This window comes from Bos indicus, chromosome 6 (genome assembly GCF_029378745.1).
Source record: "Bos indicus isolate NIAB-ARS_2022 breed Sahiwal x Tharparkar chromosome 6, NIAB-ARS_B.indTharparkar_mat_pri_1.0, whole genome shotgun sequence".
Lineage (NCBI taxonomy): Eukaryota > Metazoa > Chordata > Mammalia > Artiodactyla > Bovidae > Bos > Bos indicus.
The window spans coordinates 19,693,304-19,713,365 of NC_091765.1; the positions used below are offsets into that span (position 1 = coordinate 19,693,304).

The 20,062-nt window shown below is 34.7% G+C and overlaps 1 protein-coding gene across 6 annotated transcripts in view; it reads left to right on the plus strand.

The window, feature by feature from the left end:
- The window catches only part of TBCK (TBC1 domain containing kinase), a 208,922-nt gene that overhangs the window by 48,926 nt on the left and 139,934 nt on the right, over window positions 1–20,062 (plus strand). For 5 of the 6 annotated variants that reach the window (XM_070791100.1, XM_070791099.1, XM_070791102.1 and 2 more), the window contains exons 4-9: window positions 1,904–2,018; window positions 3,720–3,793; window positions 8,589–8,730; window positions 14,116–14,176; window positions 15,445–15,506; window positions 15,685–15,746. In XM_070791100.1, the coding sequence (XP_070647201.1) occupies window positions 1,904–2,018; window positions 3,720–3,793; window positions 8,589–8,730; window positions 14,116–14,176; window positions 15,445–15,506; window positions 15,685–15,746 (516 nt within the window). The remainder of the gene's footprint in view (window positions 1–1,903; window positions 2,019–3,719; window positions 3,794–8,588; window positions 8,731–14,115; window positions 14,177–15,444; window positions 15,507–15,684; window positions 15,747–20,062) is intronic. The other variant, XM_070791103.1, reaches the window with a different exon arrangement.

Consider the following 20,062-nt stretch of genomic DNA (forward strand, 5'->3'; position numbering starts at 1 on the left):
TTTCATCTGCCCCCTAAGAGTTCTGACTAAAAGATACAGTAGAGGGAGAAAATAATCAAAGATACAACAAATCAACTTTTCCTTGTTAATGATTTTGTCTTAATGGAACATGAATTTTTAGATTGAGAGGACACACCTAATACTTACAAACACAAATTCTCAAATGCCCACACACTGGACATATTGGACTAAAATTTTTATAGGTCTAACAATATGACGTATAAAAGAATCCTGAAAGCTTCCAAAGAGGAATAACAAGGTATCTACAACAGAATTAAGATCAGACTGATATTTATTACATTTGTCACTATCAATAAAGAACATTTGAAGACAAGAAGAAATTCTATGTTTAAATATAATAGTAAGACATTTTAAGACATGCCATGCTTTAAAATATCTACTCCTGCCACCCTTATGAAAAATTTTCTTATGAGTGTATTCTAGCTAAAGAAAAAAGAAACACAAAAATGAGGTATAAAAATGGTGGTAGCTGATGATAATCTTCATGAATACAGTTATAATTATAAAATTATAGCATCTAGAGTTATAATTATAAAATTATAGTATCTATTAATCCTGATGATGGAGGTATCTTCTGAGAGCTAGGGGTTAAGTTGGCTAAAGTTTTTATTTCCTTCTCTGCTTACTTCTGCGAATTTTTACTGTACGTAGTGTAGCGGCGTACCAGTTGCTTCCCATCTGTCTGAGAGTAAAAGCCAAAGACCTAAATGGCCTAAAGTGATCTCGCCCTCTGACCTTGCTTCCTCTCTGACCTCATCTCCTCTCAGCCCTACCCTTTGCTCACTCTGCTGCGTACACAGTAGCTTCATTTTGATGTTTTTTTTCTCTAATTGTTCCATTTGTTCTTTGTTCTTTTTCTCCTTTTATTCTACCTGCTTTTAGGTTAACTATTTTTAAAATTATTTCATTATGTCTCTGTTATTAGCTTGTTATTTATACCTTTTAAAAATTAATTTAGTAGTTACTCAGATATTAATTTGATTTTTTTTAAGTATGATTTAAAATGTTTAAAAAAATGAGAATAAAAGAAATCTATACCTTAATATTAGTGGTTTGTGGGATTGGGTTTGAACTAATCTCCCCTGCTTTTCTGTATATTCTTCCTAACTTCCTATATGAATAATGTTTTATTTAAAAAAAAAAAAAGGAGAGGGAGAGGGAAGGAGAGAGAGAAAGAGGAAGAAACTGGGCGTCCCTATGGATGTTGGCTTAAGAGAGCATAGGATAAGAAAGAAATATTTGATAAATCATAAATTTTGGACATTACCTTGCAGATTGATTTGGAAAGTAAGCTCATGTCTCTCTGCCATAAAATATAGCTGTTTTTCAGGGACATTGGTGTGTTGTCTTGAGCAGGATCCATGGTTTTCATTGATTTGGTTCTGCCATATATCTGAAATTTCCTGATAATTTGTTAAAGCCCAACCTGCAGAAGGTCATTTGCACCCCACCAATATTAATCCCCCTTCCTGGGGAACGGGACTGCAGTTGGAGTAGTTGTTTGGCAACTGTAGGTTCTTTGTAAGATCAATTCTGCTGTAATTGTAAAATCAAACATGCCTGAGTAGATACTTTAGAAAATGTATAGAGTCTATTTTCTCTGATTAGAGGTGGTACAATAAAAAGAAAACTCTTTGGGAAATTCCCTGGCAGTCCAGGGACTCCATGTTTTCCCTCCTCAGGGCCTGCCCAGGTTGGGGAATGGGAACTAAAATCCCATAAGCTTCATGGTCAAAAAAATAAAATAAAATAAATATATATATGTATGTATATAGGTAGATATTTGAATTTTATCACTGAACCTCATTTTATTTCTTAAAACAGGTTCTATATCTGCTTTGTAATTGATCTATTGATCTGTGACTTTTTGTTTTCTTTGTAGCTATTCAAAGGTTTTGTGCATAGCATTTGAGGTACTTCAGGGCTTGCAGTATATGAATAAACATGGTATAGTACACCGGGCACTGTCTCCTCATAATATCCTTTTGGATCAAAAGGTAATCCTCAATAGTACATTAAATATTTGCTTTTTTATTTCAGGTTGTAGCCTGCTGAAAGAATTAGAATGTCTTAAGAGTATTCATAATGAAAAGATTATATTAACGTAATGTACTTGTGGTTTAAAAAGAAAGTATCTCTAATTATATAAATCATTGTGTCTTTTACATGCACTATTCTTTTTTCCCTGGACTCATTTTCTGTCTTCATGTTTTATTTTTCCTTTCACTCATTTTGTGAAATACACATTGAGATTTCTCAGTCCACTCTCTGTGAATTTGCTTTTATCTTAAAAAAGATTCTCTGACTATTTACATAGAACATTTTTCTCACAGTACAGCTGAATTGTGTTTTCTCCATTTTATTTTTCTTTTTTACTTTCTTTTTTACTTTGTCATTTATTTTCTTTGTTTACCAGCTGTTTGTACGTAGCTTATTTTTTAAATTGGAGTGCTGATTCTCTGCTTGGATTCTTATGGGGGATTAAATAAGAAGCTGCTGCTACTGCTGCTAAGTCGCTTCAGTCATGTCCGACTCTGTGCAACCCCATAGACGGCAGCCCACCAGGCTCCCCTGTCCCTGGGATTTTCCAGGCAAGAACACTGGAGTGGGTTGCCATTTCCTTCTCCAATGCATGAAAGTGAAAAGTGAAAGTGAAGTCTCTCAGTCGTGTCCGACTCTTAGCAACCCCATGGACCGCAGCCTACCAGGGTCCTCCATCCATGGGATTTTCCAGGCAAGAGTACTTGAGTGGGGTGCCGTTGCCTTCTCTGAAATAAGAAGCTAGTCCACCCCTATTATGGGTATTATGTGAAATATGGGTATTATGTGAATTATGGGTAGCAAGGTGATTTTTTCAAGAATTTTATTATTTTCTTCATAAGCATATAAAATAGTTTGAGGAAACTTTTTCTTGGGAATTATTTTGTGTATTAGTAGGATTTTTCTCATTCTTCTAGACTTTCAGTATATGCTCTATGATATTAAAAATATAAATAAAATGGTGCTTATAATTTCATGGTTAAGATAATAGAGTAACTAATTGAAATTGTTTTTAAAATATAAATGCTTTGTAATTCTGGGAAATATAGCTCTTAAGAAAAAGAACTTCTAAACTGAAAAAAAAATTAAGTTCTAAACATCTAAAAGGGGGAAAACTTGAGATTTATATAATGTGCATTTGCCTTTTAAGACTCTTTTGTGGTATTTATGATTATTCTAAAACAATATAAAAATTGTTGGGAATAAAGCAGATTCACTAATATCTTGATTTGTGAACATACCTTTTCAAGTTAAAAACTTCCATGTCAAGTTTAAATCATAACATTTTGAAGACTTGCAATTCCTGAAAACAATTTATTTTGTGAAAATCAACACAAAATATTCTAAGCAAGGATTCAAGATAACAACACTTTGTTTTTTAAAGGAGCTCAGAAAATATAAGCAGCAACAATTTTTAAGTTTTATTTGTCATTTTGATATATATATAATATATATTGTGTTTGTATATGTTTGTAATGAATATAAGGCAGATGTCAAACACTGACAAATTTTTTTAAAATAAATTTATGATGAAATATAATTTTTCTTAATGTATCTGACTATATGATAGTGTTACTTATAAAATGTATAATCATAATTTTCCCTGCCAATAGTATGAAAATATTTTATGTGATTTTTTTCTTCCTTTGTCATTGTAGGGACATGTTAAATTGGCTAAATTTGGACTTTATCACATGACAGCATATGGTGATGATGTTGATTTCCCAATTGGGTAAGAATATGTTTTGGGTTTTTTTTTTCTTGAGTTCTATCTTAAACTTTCTAATCTTTTATTAAGGGTTTATTTGTTAATTTGTTAATTTTTACATGAAACTACCTTTTTAAAGTTAAAAATATCTTAATTTTCCATATACTTTTAAAAGGAGACAATGAGTTTTTCCCAGCATACAAAAGTTCCCTGATATTGATTTTTCATTGAATTAGTAGTGAAGCTAACAGATTATTGAATTTCTTCACTATATATTACAAAAATTAACTTTATTTCATTCAGAATTAGGTAAATTTAAGGCAAAAAGGCTAACAAATGATAATGTGTGTTCCTGAAAAGACTGAGAAAAATCAGTTTCATGTTATTTTCTAGTGTTTTTAATTTAAATCCCTGTTCTCTAAGATATAATTGGATATTAAGCCTCAAGTCAGGTCGCTGTAACTATCAGTAATGGGGTGGATTCTATAACTGAAAGTCTGTATTGTAAGTTTGGAGAGTTTCTTTATATGGAATTCCAGATTTATATTGGCCTCCAAAAAGAGAATGAAAGTTTACTTCATCCTGGACTCAATGAAAGCTTTTAATATAGATGTTTGTATTATATTTATTGTGTGGTTGCTTTTTAAATATGTTAATAATATAATACTTTTATAAGTGTTTAATTTTGACCTTATTTTAGGTACATAGAAGTTACAAAATAGTACAAAAATTTCCCATATTGCCTTTACTTAGGGTCCCCAAATGTTAACATTTCACAACTTTTGTTTTCTCTTTCTTTTATCTTATATGTATATGTATTGTTGTGTATAATATAATTTTTCTGAATTATTTAAGAATTATTAGTGTTATAATGGCCTTTTACCCTTAAATATTTCAGTTTGTAATTTCTGAAGTAAGGAGTTTTCTTTCAGAACCACAAAATAATTGTCAAAATCAGGAAATTAAAGTTGATTTAATACTATTCTTTAAAGACCTTATGAATATTTTTTAATTGCTGTGTGATATGCTTAATGGTATACATTTGTGTTTTGCTCTTTGGGCCCTCTAAAGTCAGTTTTTGTCACTCTATTATTGGAACTAGTGGTTTGGAATAATGGTGTATGTTTCTGCAGGAAAATATGTTTTAAATTTTTTTTTTTAAATTGGAGTATACTTGCTTTACAATGTTGTGTTCATTTCTACTGTATAACTCTGTGAATCAGCTATATGTATACATATATCCTTTCCCTTTTGAGCTTCCCTCCCATCCTCCATTCCACCCATCTAGGTCATCACAAAACACTGAACTGGGCTCCCAGTGCTGTAAAGTAGCTTCCCACTGGCTATCTGCTTTAAACGTAATAATGAATTGTATCAGTGCTACTCTCTCAATTTGTCCCACCCTTCCCTTCTCTCCCTGTGTCCACAAGCCCATTCATTCTCTATGTCTGCATCTCTATTCCTGCCTTGCAAATAGGTTCATAAAAATGATCTCATTTGTGAATTTTTTTATCTCTATAAGTTAACTTCTAGGTTTCTTACTTAAAATTTTCATTTGTTTGAACATAGCTAATCTTAAATTGTTTAATCATTCCTTCCTTTATTTATTAAGAAAATATTTATTAAACACCTTTTCTTAAGGCTTCTGGATATACAAAAATGGATAAGATAGGTCCCCAACTTCAAGAAGCTCATTATTTAATGGAAAATTTTCTGTTTTGATGACTTACTTATTAATGTGCATGAATTCATAGTTTATAGTTTTGACTACCATGTGGCTGTAGGCAACAAATAGTTGTTCTCACAAGCACAAAAAAACAGTATTTTATAAAAATAGCCTGCGCTTTATTTGTTAAAAGAAAACCTTTTCAAATAATAAAATTAAATTTATAGTAAGGCTCTGGTATCTTCATCATGTATGATAATTACCCTTTGAAATAGCTTTTAGGCAGCTGAAGTAAGCGTGATCCTTCATTTTGTCTAAATTTTTATGTGAGAACTCCAAAAACAATACAAGCAAAAATTCCTTTAATTTTTATCTTTCACTTAAAGGTGCTTTAGGTTTTAGTGATGAATAGAAGAAAGGAAGTGATTTTTTTAAAGCATATCAAACATTTTGAAGAGTTACATTTGAATTTAAAATGCTTGGATAGAATTGGTCTCATGTGCCATTTGGTTTGGCTTACTTTGAAGTCTTGGACGCAAAAGTTCTGACCAGAAAGTATCAAAGAGCAAAATGTGAAACCTTAGCCAGGAAAAATAAAGTGATCAAACAGCTAAGTCATGAAAGAAAATATTTACACCAGACGAAGCTTGCAGTTGATTCAAAAGACAAATATTAAGGAACAAAAAAGTAAAACATTAACATCTGTTTCAAAATACTGTAATGAGTTAGAAATTGGACATTCATTTCAGTTGGCCAGTAGCTTAATACCTTGTTAAAACATCAGACAGATGGTGAAAACCACTTGTATTTATCTCACCAGTCATACTCACGGCAGAGTTCTAGTAATTTTCTCTGAGTGTTAAAATGCAGTGCTAAAGAAGAGGCACTTGTTGGAAGGAGATAATCTGTATTAAAAAATAAGCCTAACATTTACTATTTTATTAATTAACTTAACATGTCCTTGATTAAAAAGGAAATTAGAATATTTGGAGCATAAGTCACCTCTGTACTTTCGGAGATCATCAGTCAGAAGTTTTAGATATAGCAATTTACCTGTAGTAATCTTTGACTTTTCACTACCCATTTTATTATTTCAGAGTTAGATGTGCTGGAAATCAGAATTAAAAATGAACAGTTTGCCTTCTGGATGTATCATGCTAATGATGACAGAAATAAAGCATTGCATTTGTGTCTTTTTTTTCATTTCTATAAAACTTCTTTATGTATTCATGAATATTTGTAACAGTTTTGTGAGAGAGAAATTATTGTTCCTGTTTTACAGAGTAAGAAACCCAAATCACATATAAAATATATGACAGGACTGGAATTAGAATACAGGCTTTATGATATCAAGGTCATTGCTTTTCCACTAGACTTCACTTATCTGAAGAGATTTCACACATTTATTTACAAGAGCAGTATGATCAACTAAGGGTAAAATGGCATCATCGTGCCAATGTTTGTCTATGAAAACGTACCTCAACCTTTTTAGTTATCAAGGAAATACAAATTAAACCTATTGTACAATGGTTTGTGAGTCTCACCCTCAGATGGCCAGATATTAGAAAGTCTGCCACTGCTGTCCAACAAGTGCTGGAGAAGTAAGCAATAGAATCTGTTGTACACCGCTAGTAGGAGTATACATTAGTACAACCCCTCTCAAGAAGCATTTGGTGTGGTGTTATAAAGTTGAAAGTGCACATGTCTTGTGGCCTAGAAATTCAGTGCTAGGTTTATACTCCTGGGGAGACTTTTGCTAGAAGTGTTGCTACACAACAACATACTATGTGTAGAAACACACATGCTTTTTCTAGCAACATAGTTTATAGTACAAAAAGAAACGAAATAAATGCTTGTTGACATCTGAATGAATAATGTATTCATAAAACAGACATAAAAATGACTTAAATCTACATACAGCAATGTGAATGGCTCTTTTAAATAAATATTGTTGACTAAAAAAAGCAAATCACAAAGGAATAATGGCAGCATAACTCCAGTACTATAAAGTTCAGATATGTGCTTGACTAAACAATATATTAATATTTTTTAGGGTTACAAACCTGGTAAAACTGTAAATAAATGGAAGGGAATTATCAACACACAAATCGGGACTTTTAGTGATAATTTCATATTCATTATTTAAACTGGTTGGTAGGTACATGAGTGTTCTTTTAAGCTTTATTCTTTACACCTTATTCATATTTAATAGTCTGTATTTTATATTTACTAAGGCAATTTTTTTAAAAACTTATGTTGGTGAAGGTTAAGGGAAAGAGGCAGTCCTATATACTGCTTATAAGAATATAAATTGCCATAAGGGCAACTTGGAAACACATAAAATTTTAAAATTCATCTACCTTGTGACTTTGTAGTACCATGTCTAGGAATTTGTCTTTCATCTATGTATTTATGGGAAATGGGATATCTGTAATATATCCATGTAAGCATTTTAAGTAGTAGTCAACTTCCAAATATCCTCCTTCAGAGTTGTATCACATAAATTAAGTGTATCAATGCAATGAAATTATTGGCAGTTTTCAAAAAGAATGAGACAAATCTATACTTATTTATAAGAATGATCTCTAAAATATATTTTGAGTGAAAAAGAGTACAGAATAGTGCATATACTATACTTCCCTATAGGGCAATGATGACAAACGATCAACTTTATTTGTACATAAATAGTGTGAGTGACTGGAGTACAGAGATTGGAGAGAGTCTTACATTTCAATTTATATGTTTTTACAGATTTTGACATTCCTACTATTCAAAAGAATAAATACTATTTTCAAAGATAAAATTTAAATAAGAGTTAAGTATAAAGAGAAGATAGGCAGTAAGGAAGAAGGAAAAACACCTCGAAATCTGGAAGTCTGAAGGCAATGTGTTAATACAGAGGAAAACAAAGAAAAGAGCTAAAAGTGAGATAGGTTTAACATTCCTTGAGAAATGTATATTTCCTCTTGATTCCTAGACATAAGACCTGTGTTATGGTAGTTAAGAATTCTTCCTAGCAAGAGTTGTTCATTTTATCTCATTGAGCTTTTGTATGGATTATACTGTACTGATAGTAAAAACGTACCACTACGTACCTATTTCCCCCTTTCTAGCTCATGGTAATAAATTCATTCTTAAATTATACCATTTTAGGTATCCATCATACTTGGCACCTGAGGTAATTGCGCAAGGAATTTTCAAAACCAGTGATCATGTGCCAAGTGAAAAACCATTGCCTTCTGGCCCCAAATCAGATGTCTGGTCTCTTGGAATCATTTTGTTTGAGCTCTGTGTGGTATGTATAAAGAAATATTAAACTAATAAAAATAGTGTGTTTATTAGAAAAATATTTTGGGGTAGGAAAGCTATTTAGTAATAGCATCTTTTTATCTTTTTTTTGCAAATTGACTAGATATGAGGATTAAAAGGCTGAAATCTCAATTTGATTTTTTAAAAAATCCCACTTGACAATTTACTTGAATATTATTTTGGTATACCTAGAACTATTTGCCAGAGAAGGCAATGGCACCCCACTCCAGTACTCTTGCCTGGAAAATCCCATGGATGGAGGAGCCTGGTGGGCTGCAGTCCATGGGGTTGCGAAGAGTCGGACACGACTGAGCATCTTCACTTTCCCTTTTCACTTTCATGCATTGGAGAAGGAAATGGCAACCCACTCCAGTGTTCTTGCCTGGAGAATCCCAGGTTCGGGGGAGCCTGGTGGGCTGCTGTCAGTGGGGTCGCACAGAGTCGGACATGACTGAAGCGACTTAGCAGCAGCAGCAGCAGCAGAACTATTTGCACCTGTACTAAGTATTAAAAACTTACACTGTATTAAGTGTAAAAAGCATATTTAGAAACTTTACACTAAAACTGCTTACACATTTCAGTATATTCATGCTCTCTCTCCCATCTGTGGTATTCTTTCTTCCTTAAATACCTTTTCCTCCCCTATTCTGTCTTCAATAAGACTCACTTATAAGAGTCGGCTTTTTATGAGGCCTTCCTGAAATATCCTCTATATTTATTTGTGTAATAAAGACTATACAGTTATTGTAAACAAAGGAATTAAAAATGTAGTAGCTTAGAGAGTTCCCTGGTGGTCCAGCTGGTTAAGACTTCAAGCTTCCAATGCAGGGGGCACAAGTTGCATCCCTGGTCAGGGCACAAAGATCCCACGTGCATGCAGCCAAAAAAATAAAATGCCAATATCATCATAATGAAGGTTTTTTTTAATGCAGTGCCCTAAAGAACACAGATGTTTTTCTCCCTCATGTAACAATCTTCAGAAAGAGTGGGCTCTGTTCCACAATGTCATGCCAAAACTTTGGCTATCAGGGATCGCTCCGAAAGATGCTGCTTTATCCTCCTTTTTAGCCATAAGAAAAGGAGAGGAGTGAATTCTTGGTAACTGTCTTTAAGAAGATGATGTAAAATTTGCAGGCATCAACTCTACTTTTCACTAGTGGCAGTTTACTGATGTGGCCTTAGATAGGTGCCTGATAGATCAGGATGAATTTGGAGAGACAGCTAATATTTTGTTGATTCTGCCTCCAAATACCTGCCATGGTTAGTCTCCGTTTTCTTTATTCTCTTCTATTTTAGTATTTGTTACATGTGCCTACTTGGACAATGAGGTCTTTAGGGGCAGACAATTTTATTGTTTATCTGTTGTTCTGTTTTCCAATGGATTTTTAAAGTATTTTTGAAATATTAACTCATTGATCTTTACCATAGCTAAGGATTAGGATGATATTATTTTCATTTTGTGTGTTTTGTGTACAGAAAAGTAGTAGTAGTAGCAGAAGTAGTAAAGCATAATAGTTAAGAGACAGACTTTCATAGTCAGAGAGAACTTGATTTGAAATCTTACGCAACAAAGTGTAGTTGTGTGACTTAAGGTAACTAATGTAGCTAATATAGGGTATTATATCACAGTACATAAATGTTAGCTTTTATTATTAACACTTAAATGTTAACAATTACATGGTAGCTTATACATTGGCATTGCTTTTTCTAAGGGAAAATGCCAGACTTGCTGATTCTTTGCTATCCTTTGTCTAGACCATCTTCCTTTTCATTGGTATGAAAATATAGTAAATCTCATTTTTTGTTTAAAATCACAGCCTAATTGAAAATTCTTGTTGGAATGTATGCTGCTGCTGCTGCTAAGTCGCTACAGTCATGTCCGACTCTGTGCGATCCCAGAGATGGCAGCCCACCAGGCTCCCCCATCCCTGGGATTCTCCAGGCAAGAACACTGGAGTGGGTTGCCATTTCCTTCTCCAATGCATGAAAGAGAAAAGTGAAAGTGAAGTCTCTCAGTCGTGTCCGATTCTTAGCGACCCCATGGACCGCAGCCTTCCAGGCTCCTCCATCCATGGGATTTTCCAGGCAAGAGTACTGGAGTGGGGTGCCATTGCCTTCTCCAATGTAAAGTATACATAAGTGTAAATATGACAAATGTAACTTTTCCTTTTTATTACCATTAATTATATTTAAACTACTTATGATCTGGGTATTTCTTATATGAGTAATTCAGTTCAACAAATGTTGTTGAGTATTTACTGTGTGTATAATAATACAACAGGCATAAACTGTGATTAAAATGTATTGTCAAAGAGCCTATGCTGCTGCTGCTGCTGCTGCTAAGTCGCTTCAGTCATGCCCGACTCTGTGCGACCCCATAAATGGCAGCCCACCAGGCCCTTCTGTCCATGGGATTCTCCAGTCAAGAACACTGGAGTGGGGTGCCATTGCCTTCTCCAAAAGAGCCTATAATTAATGCAAATCCATAAACTTTGAAGATAAGCACAAAGAACTGCATGAATTATAAGAAAGGAAATATTAATTCCATAATAGGGGCTTCATGACATTTTAAGAGGTACTCAAAGTTTAGACAGTCCAGTTTTAGAATGATTTGAATCTTCCTCATCAAACCTTTAGATTTCATACAAAATATTAAATATAAATTAATAAGTAAAATGGATAGGAGCCATATCCTAGGAGACTTTGAATGCCATATTGAGAGGATTATATTTATATAAGATAGGGGGGTCATTTAAAGTTTTTAAGCAAGCTGAAATCAAACCTGCAGTTTTAGAAGATTAATTTTTTTAAAGGTGGGTCTTTTTTAATTTAATTATTATTGGAATATAGTGGCTTTACAATGTTGTATTAGTTTCAGATGTACATCAAAGTGCATTAGTTATACATACACATACATCCACTCTTTTTTAGATACTTTTCGCATATAGATCATTACAGAGTACTGTATACCACTTCCTGTGTTATACAGTAGGTCCTTAATAGTTACCTATTTTAATGGCAACCTACTCCAGTGTTCTTACCTGGAGGATCCCAGGGACGGTGGAGCCTGGTGGGCTGCTGTCTATGGGGTCGCACAGAGTCGGACACGACTGAAGCATCTTAGCAGCAGCAGCAGCAGCAGCAGCAGCAGTGTGTATAATATATGTCAACCCCAGTATCCCAATTTATCCCTCCCTCCCCTTACCCTCAGAAACCATAAAATTGTTTTCTACATCTGTGACTCTATTTTGTAGATAAATTCACTTGTACCATTTTTTTTTAGGTTCCACATGTAAGCAACATTATACAATATTTATGACTTACTTCACTCAGTATGACAATCTCTAGGTCCATCCATGATGCTGCACATGGCATTATTTCCTTCTTTTTCATGGCCAAATAATATTTCATTGTACATATTTTCTTTGTATTTCATTGTACCACATCTTCTTTATCCATTCCTCTTTCAGTGGACGTGTAGGTTGCTTCCATGTCCTGGCTATTGTAAATAATACTGCAATGGACTTTGGGGTGCATGTATCTTTTCAAATTATGGTTTTCCTGGGGTATATGCCCACTTAATCATATGGTAGCTCTATTTTTAGTTGTTTAAGGAACCTCCATACTGTTATCCATAAAGGCTGTACCAATTTACATTCTCACCAACAATGTAACACTGTTCTCTTTCCCCTGCACCCTTTTCAACATTTATTATTTGTAGATTTTTTGATGATGGCCATGCTGACCAGTGTAAGGTGATACTTCATTGTAGTTTTGATTTACATTTCTCTAATAATTAATGATGTTTAGCATCTTTTCATGTGCTTTTTGGCCATCTGTGTGTCTTCTTTGGGGAAATTTCTATTTAGATCTTCCGTCCATTTTTTAATTGGGTTGGTTTTTTGTTATTGAGCTGCATGAGCTGTTTGTATATTTTGGAGATTAACCCCTTGTCAGTTGCTTCATTTGCAAATATTTTCTCCCATTCTGTGGGTTTTTTCATTTAGCTTATGATTTCCTTTGCTGTGCAAAAGCTTTTAAGTTTAATTAGGTCCCTTTTGTTTATTTTTGCTTCTCTTTTCATTACTCCAGGAGGTAGATCAAAAAAGATCTTGCTTCAATTTATGTCAGAGAGTGTTCTGCTTGTGTTTTTCTATAAGAGTTTTAGGGTATCTGGCCTTACATTTAGGTCTAGAAGATTAACATTGATAGTAGTGTAAGAGATTAAAAAGAGAGAGGAGGGGCAATTTATTTTCAATGATCTCTCCACCTGTAGTTCTAATTTCATAAAACTTTAAGAAAGTTTTTTCTTCTCTATTAAAAAAAGAAAATCAGAGCCTCTTTCACTGCATAAAGACCAAGCTGTCTTCTTAAACCTTCTCCTTCTAAGTCTTTTTAAATGATCATACAAGTTTACTTTGTTTATAATAATAGAATAGCCAAAATTTATGAAGCATTTTCTTTATGCAGAAAATGCTAAGCAGTTTTTTATACATCATATAACCTTCACTGCAACCTACATGGCATGTATAGTTAACATTCCAATTTATAAATGAGGAAAGTGAGGTTTAAAGTGGTCAAGTAATTTACCCATAGTATATAACCCGTGGTGGAAAGTCCAGCTTCACACACAGTAGTTGCTCAGCACATAATCATTGAAGTTGTGCTTGATTCAAGACTCTTTTTTAAGGAGCCCTCTGAAGCCAAGGAATAAGGAAACAACTAAAATATAACGTGTATCTTAAAATAAAGGGCTATACCAGCTACTATGGAAAACACAAAGATGGTTGTCTTAAGTAATTTTGAGAAGAGGAAGGAGTGTTGTGGGATGTTTCTTAGTGGAGACAACAGATCATCTGGGTCATGATATATAAGTGAGAATTAGCTGGGTGGATGAAAGGGTGAAAAGACATTTTGGTCTCTTAATCAAATAAGACTCCTGGAGTCCCTTTGGACAACCAGATATATGTGGGTCTCAAAAATGAAGAATGCTTGAGATCAAACTAAAATGTAATGATTCTTAGATATACAAAATGTTTAAATGGTAAGCATTATGCAACATTAAAAAAATGTATGTCACCAATGATTTTTCTTTAGTGGAGCCAATTCAAAAAAAATCTGATATACACATGTATACCTGTGGCGGAATCATATTGATTTATGGCAAAACCAATACAATATTATAAAGTAATTAACCTCCAATTAAAATAAATAAATTTATATTAAAAACAAACAAACAAAAAAATCTGATAAAACCTCTGAAGAGAAATAGAGATAATTGAAAAATCATTTTCAGCAATGAAAAATAAAACCTCCCTCCCTGGGAAGAATATGTAAATGTTAATAAGAATTGCTTTTATCTTTTATGTAGGGAAGAAAATTATTTCAGAGTTTGGATATTTCTGAAAGACTAAAATTTTTGCTTACACTGGGTAAGTGTCTCACAATTATCTTTCAGTTATAAATATAATCTTTAGTGAGAGTAATTATACACATAGCGAATATGTTCTTCAAAATACTAACTACACTGAAAAGGCTTCACTTTCTTCAGCTTTCCAGTGATCAGTGATAAGCATTAACAGGACACTTTAAGCACCCTTGAGGTACTATAGGAGAGCTTTTCCTGATTCACTGTAAGGAATTATAATGTCCTTGGATATAATCTTAGCTTTATGATCTAGCCAACCAAACTAACTTTTGAATCAAAATATGAAATTGTAAAATTGTACTTCTCTGTAGCAGTTACCTTCAATGTACTATAACTTTTGAGCTTTCCGTTTAGTGAATTATATGTAAGTAATGACTGACAACGGAGAAGGCAATGGCACCCCACTCCAGTACTCTTGCCTGGAAAATCCCATGGATGGAGGAGCCTGGTGGGCTGCAGTCCATGGGGTCGCTGAGAGTCGGACACGACTGAGCGACTTCACTTTCACTTTTCACTCTTATGCATTGGAGAAGGAAATGGCAACCCACTCCAGTGTTCTTGCCTTGAGAATCCCAGGGACAGGGGAGCCTGATGGGCTGCTGTCTCTGGGGTCGCACAGAGTCGGACACGACTGAATCGACTTAGCAGCAATGACTGAGGAAGAATGTTTATTCTTCCTTCTAACAAGCTCATATGTTTCACATGTGTATAATCCAAATACTTGTAATTCACATTTATAAAAATTTGTGTAATCCACTTAAAGTAGAATAAGTTAAGGATGTATGGTAAAAAAAAGAGAGAAAAACAGTGATAGAGCGCTTTGTATAAAAGAATGTCAGATCGGTGTCCAGGTTAATAAGGTCTACAAATATGGATGTGTATAGAATAATATTAGTGAATATTAAATAACAATGGATTGTAAATAAAATTTATAAAATTTTATAATTTTATCACTTTAATTTCAAAGATTGGTAATATGGCTATTAAGGAATCTTAGAGATCTATAAATGGTGTCTATAGGCTAAACCTTATACTGTAAAGACCAGAAAAAATGTGTGCACATTCTTCAATTGTATTTAATGAAAAGTCTTATAAGCATAAAAATAAAGCCTTTATCATTTATTAAAACATATAAGGAAAAGTCTCAAGCTTTTTAATATTCCAAGTTCCAAAATTGCATTATATAATTTAAAATAATGTTATTAAAGTTTAACTCCCAGTCTGGTAAGTTGTAAAAGCAGCTTTGATTCATGTAATTTTCCTCTTTTATAGACTGTGTAGATGACACTATAATAGTTCTGGCTGAGGAGCATGGCTGTCTGGACATTATAAAGGTTTGTCATTACTCTGTTCTTGAACATTTATTTTGCATACTTGGCATCCAGTAGCAAACTATTTTAAAGCAAAGGCTTTCCAAAACAGTCAAAACTTCTTAAAGTAGAAAATGATGTAAGTAATATAAATTTTTAAGTGGATTGTTTAAAATAATTACTTTCTCTCTCTGTTTACCAGGAGCTTCCTGAAACTGTGATAGATCTTTTAAAGAAGTGCCTCACCTTCCACCCTTCCAAGAGGTTGATATCAAGAGTTTGGGATTATTACTGAGATCTTAACATATAAGTACTTAATTTTTTAATACTAATGGATTAAATAAGAATATTAACATATGTAGTAATGTATGATTGATATTAGTATCATAACTGATAGTTTTGGCTTTAATGTATGGTTGTAAGAGAAGAAAAAAATAATTAAAACATGATCAGAAAGCTGACATATACCAAAATCAGCCACTAGTTCATTTCCTAACCTCCAATTTGAAAATTAGCTAAACTATGGCAGGTAGATATGCCTAGATACAGTGATATGAGAAAAATGAGAACAAAAGTTTATTGGCAAATAAGTATTATATAAAAAACTTACATAGTGAGCTAAGTTAATAATTGTTGATAATGTAAAAGGATTTCTTAGAAGTCTTATTATGTTCATTTGATGATGTCACTGTTACCCATTCATTTGTCCCTAAACTCTGTAAGTATGTAATATTTGAAAATAATATATTCTGATCTATCTTTATGAAAACATCTTTATCAAGACATGTTCAAATGAGAGGAATGGTATTAAAAGCATAATTTTGGGTAAATATACCACATGAATTTATCTCAGATGACCATTATATCTACTACTGTGGGCACACACCCCTTAGAAGAAATGGAGTAGCTGTCGTAGACAACAAAATATTCCAAAATGCAGTACTTGAATGCAATCTCAAAAATGACAAAATGACCTCTGTTCATTTCCAAGGCAAACCATTAAATACCAGGGTAATCCAAGTCTATGCCCTAACTAGTAATGCTGAAGAAGCTGAAGTTGAACGGTTCTATGAAGACCTACAAGACCTTTTAGAACTAACACCCAAAAAAGATGTCCATTTCATTATAGGGGACTGGAATGCAAAAGTAGGAAGTCAAGAAACACCTGGAGTAACAGGCAAATTTGGCCTTGGAGTACAGCATGAAGTAGGGCAAAGGCTAATAGAGTTTTGCCAAGAGAATGCACTGGTCATAGCAAACACCCTCTTCCAACAACACAAGAGAAGACTCTCCATGTGGACATCACCAGATGGCCAACACTGAAATCAGATACTTATATTCTTTCCAGCCAAAGATGAAGAAGCTCCATACAGTCAGCAAAAACAAGACAGGTAGCTGACTGTGGCTCAGATCATGAACGCCTTATTGCCAAATTCAGACTTAAATTGAAGAAAGTAGGGAAAATCACTAGACGATTCAGGTATGACCTAAATCAAATACCTTATGATTATACAGTAGAAGTGAGAAATAGATTTAAGGGACTAGATATGATAGAGTGCCTGATGAACTGTGGATGGAGGTTTGTGATATTGTACAGGAGACAGGGATCAAGACCATCCCCAAGAAAAGAAATGCAAAAAGGCAAAATGGCTGTCTGAGGAGGCCTTACAAATAGCTGTGAAAAGAAGAGAAGTGAAAAGCAAAGGAGAAAAGGAAAGATATAAACATCTGAACGCAGAGTTCCAAAGAATATCAAGGAGAGATAAGAAAGCCTTCCTCAGCGATCAATGCAAAGAAATAGAGGAAAACAATAGAATGGCAAAGACTAGAGATCTCTTCAAGAAAATTAGAGATACAAAGGGAACATTTCATGCAAAGATGGGCTCGATAAAGGACAGAAATGGTATGGACCTAACAGAAGCAGAAGATATTAAGAAGAGGTGGCAAGAATACACAGCAGAACTGTACAAAAAAGATCTTCACTATCCAGGGAATCATGATGGTGTGATCACTCACCTAGAGCCAGACATCCTGGAATATGAAGTCAAGTGGGCCTTAGAAAGCATCACTATGAACAAAGCTAGTGGAGATGATGGAATTCCAGTTGAGCTATATCAAATCCTAAAAGATGATGCTGTGAAAGTGCTGCATTCAATATGCCAGCAAATTTGGAAAACTCAGCAGTGGCCACTGGACTGGAAAAGGTCAGTTTTCATTCCAATTCCAAAGAAAGGCAATGCCAAAAGAATGCTCAAACTCCCACACAATTGTACTCATCTCACACGCTAGTAAAGTAATGCTCAAAATTCTCCAAGCCAGGCTTCAGCAATCATGAACCGTGAACTTCCAGATGTTCAAGCTGGTTTTAGAAAAGGCAGAGGAACCAGAGATCAAATTGCCAACATTCACTGGATCGTCGAAAAAACAAGAGAGTTCCAGAAAAACATCTATTTCTGCTTTATTGACTATGCCAAAGCCTTTGACTGTGTGAACCACAAGAAACTGTGGAAAAGTCTTAAAGAGTTGGAAATACCAGACCACCTGACTTGCCTCTTGAGAAATCTGTATGCAGGTCAGAAAGCAACAGTTAGAACTGGACATGGAACAACAGACTGGTTCCAAATAGGAAAAGGAGTACGTCAAGGCTGTATATTGTCACCCTGCTTTTTTAACTTATATGCAGTGTACATCATGAGAAACGCTGGACTGGAAGAAACATAAGCTGGAATCAAGATTGCCGGGAGAAATATCAATAACCTCAGATATGCAGATGACACCACCCTTATGGCAGAAAGTGAAGAGGAACTAAAAAAAGCCTCTTGATGAAAATGAAAGTGGAGAGTGAAAAAGTTGGCTTAAAGCTCAACATTCAGAAAACAAAGATCATGGCATCCGGTCCCATCACTTCATGGGAAATAGATGGGGAAACAGTGGAAACAGTGTCAGACTTTATTTTTGGGGCGGTTCCAAAATCACTGCAGATGGTAACTGCAGCCATGAAATTAAAAGACACTTACTCCTTGGAAGTAAAGTTATGACCAACCTAGATAGCATATTGAAAAGCAGAGACATTACTTTGCCAACAAAGATTCGTCTACTCAAGGCTATGGTTTTTCCTGTGGTCATGTATGGACGTGAGAGTTGGACTGTGAAGAAGGCTGAGCGCTGAAGAATTGATGCTTTTGAACTGTGGTGTTGGAGAAGACTCTTGAGAGTCCCTTGGACTGCAAGGAGATCCAACCAGTCCATTCTAAAGGAGATCAGCCCTGGGTGTTCTTTGGAAGGAATGATGCTGAAGCTGAAACTCCAGTACTTTGGCCACCTCATGCGAAGAGTTGACTCATTGGAAAAGACTCTGATGTGGGGAGGGATTGGGGGCAGGAGGAGAAGGGGACGACAGAGGATGAGATGGCTGGATGGCATCGCTGACTCGATGGACGTGAGTCTGAGTGAACTCTGGGAGTTGGTGATGGACAGGGAGGCCTAGCGTGCTGCGATTCATGGGGTTGCAGAGAGTCGGACACGACTGAGTGACTGAACTGAACTGAACTGACCTGAACATCATGGCATCCGGTCCCATCACTAAATGGCAAAAATGGGGAAGCAGTGGAACCAGTGAGAGACTTTATATTTTGGGGCTCCAAAATCACTGCAGATGGTGATTGCAGCCATGTAATTAAAAGACACTTACTCCTTGGAAGAAAATTTATGACCAACCTAGACAGCATATTAAAAAGCAGAGACATTACTTTATCAACAAAGGTCAGTCTAGTCAAAGCTATGGTTTTTCCAGTGGTCATGTATGGATGTGAGGGTTGGCCTATAAAGAAAGCCGAGTGCCGAAGAATTGATGCTTTTGAACTGTGGTGTTGGAGAAGACTCTTGAGAGTCCCTTGGACTGCAAGGGGATCCAGCCAGTCCATCCTAGAGGAAATCAGTACTGGGTGTCATTGGAAGGACTGATGCTGAAGGTGAAACTCCAATACTTTGGCCACCTCATGTGAAGAACTGACTCATTTGAAAAGACCCTGATACTGGAAAAGATTGATGGCAGGAGGAGAAGGGGACAACAGAGGATGAGATGGTTGGATGTTATCACCAACTCAATGGACATGAGTTTGGGAGAACTTCTGGAGTTGGTGATGCACAGGGAGGCCTGGCATGCTGCAGTTCATGGGGTTGCAAAGAATCAGACATGACTGAGCTACTGAACTGACTGAACTGATACCACATTAAGAGAGTAGGAAGAAAATCAGAAGATAGTATTGATTTATAATTTTATTATTTAATGAAGATATTCAGCAAAGCAAGTTTATGATGGTCAAGCTGAAAGTAAAAAATGGAGATGCTCATATGTAATAATATTTGATAAGTCGTAAAGTACAAAAAGCACAAAAGAGAAAAAAAAGTCAGTATTTACTTATAATCATTTGATTCTTTTTTAAAGGTGTATATCTAGACTCTAATAAGGAGAGCTTCATTATTTTGTATGCCTATGAGGTGTTTATGACTTTTAATTATTTCCTTGTAGGTATGCCATTATTCTAGGAACATTTTAATGACTTTAATTCCTGTGCTGT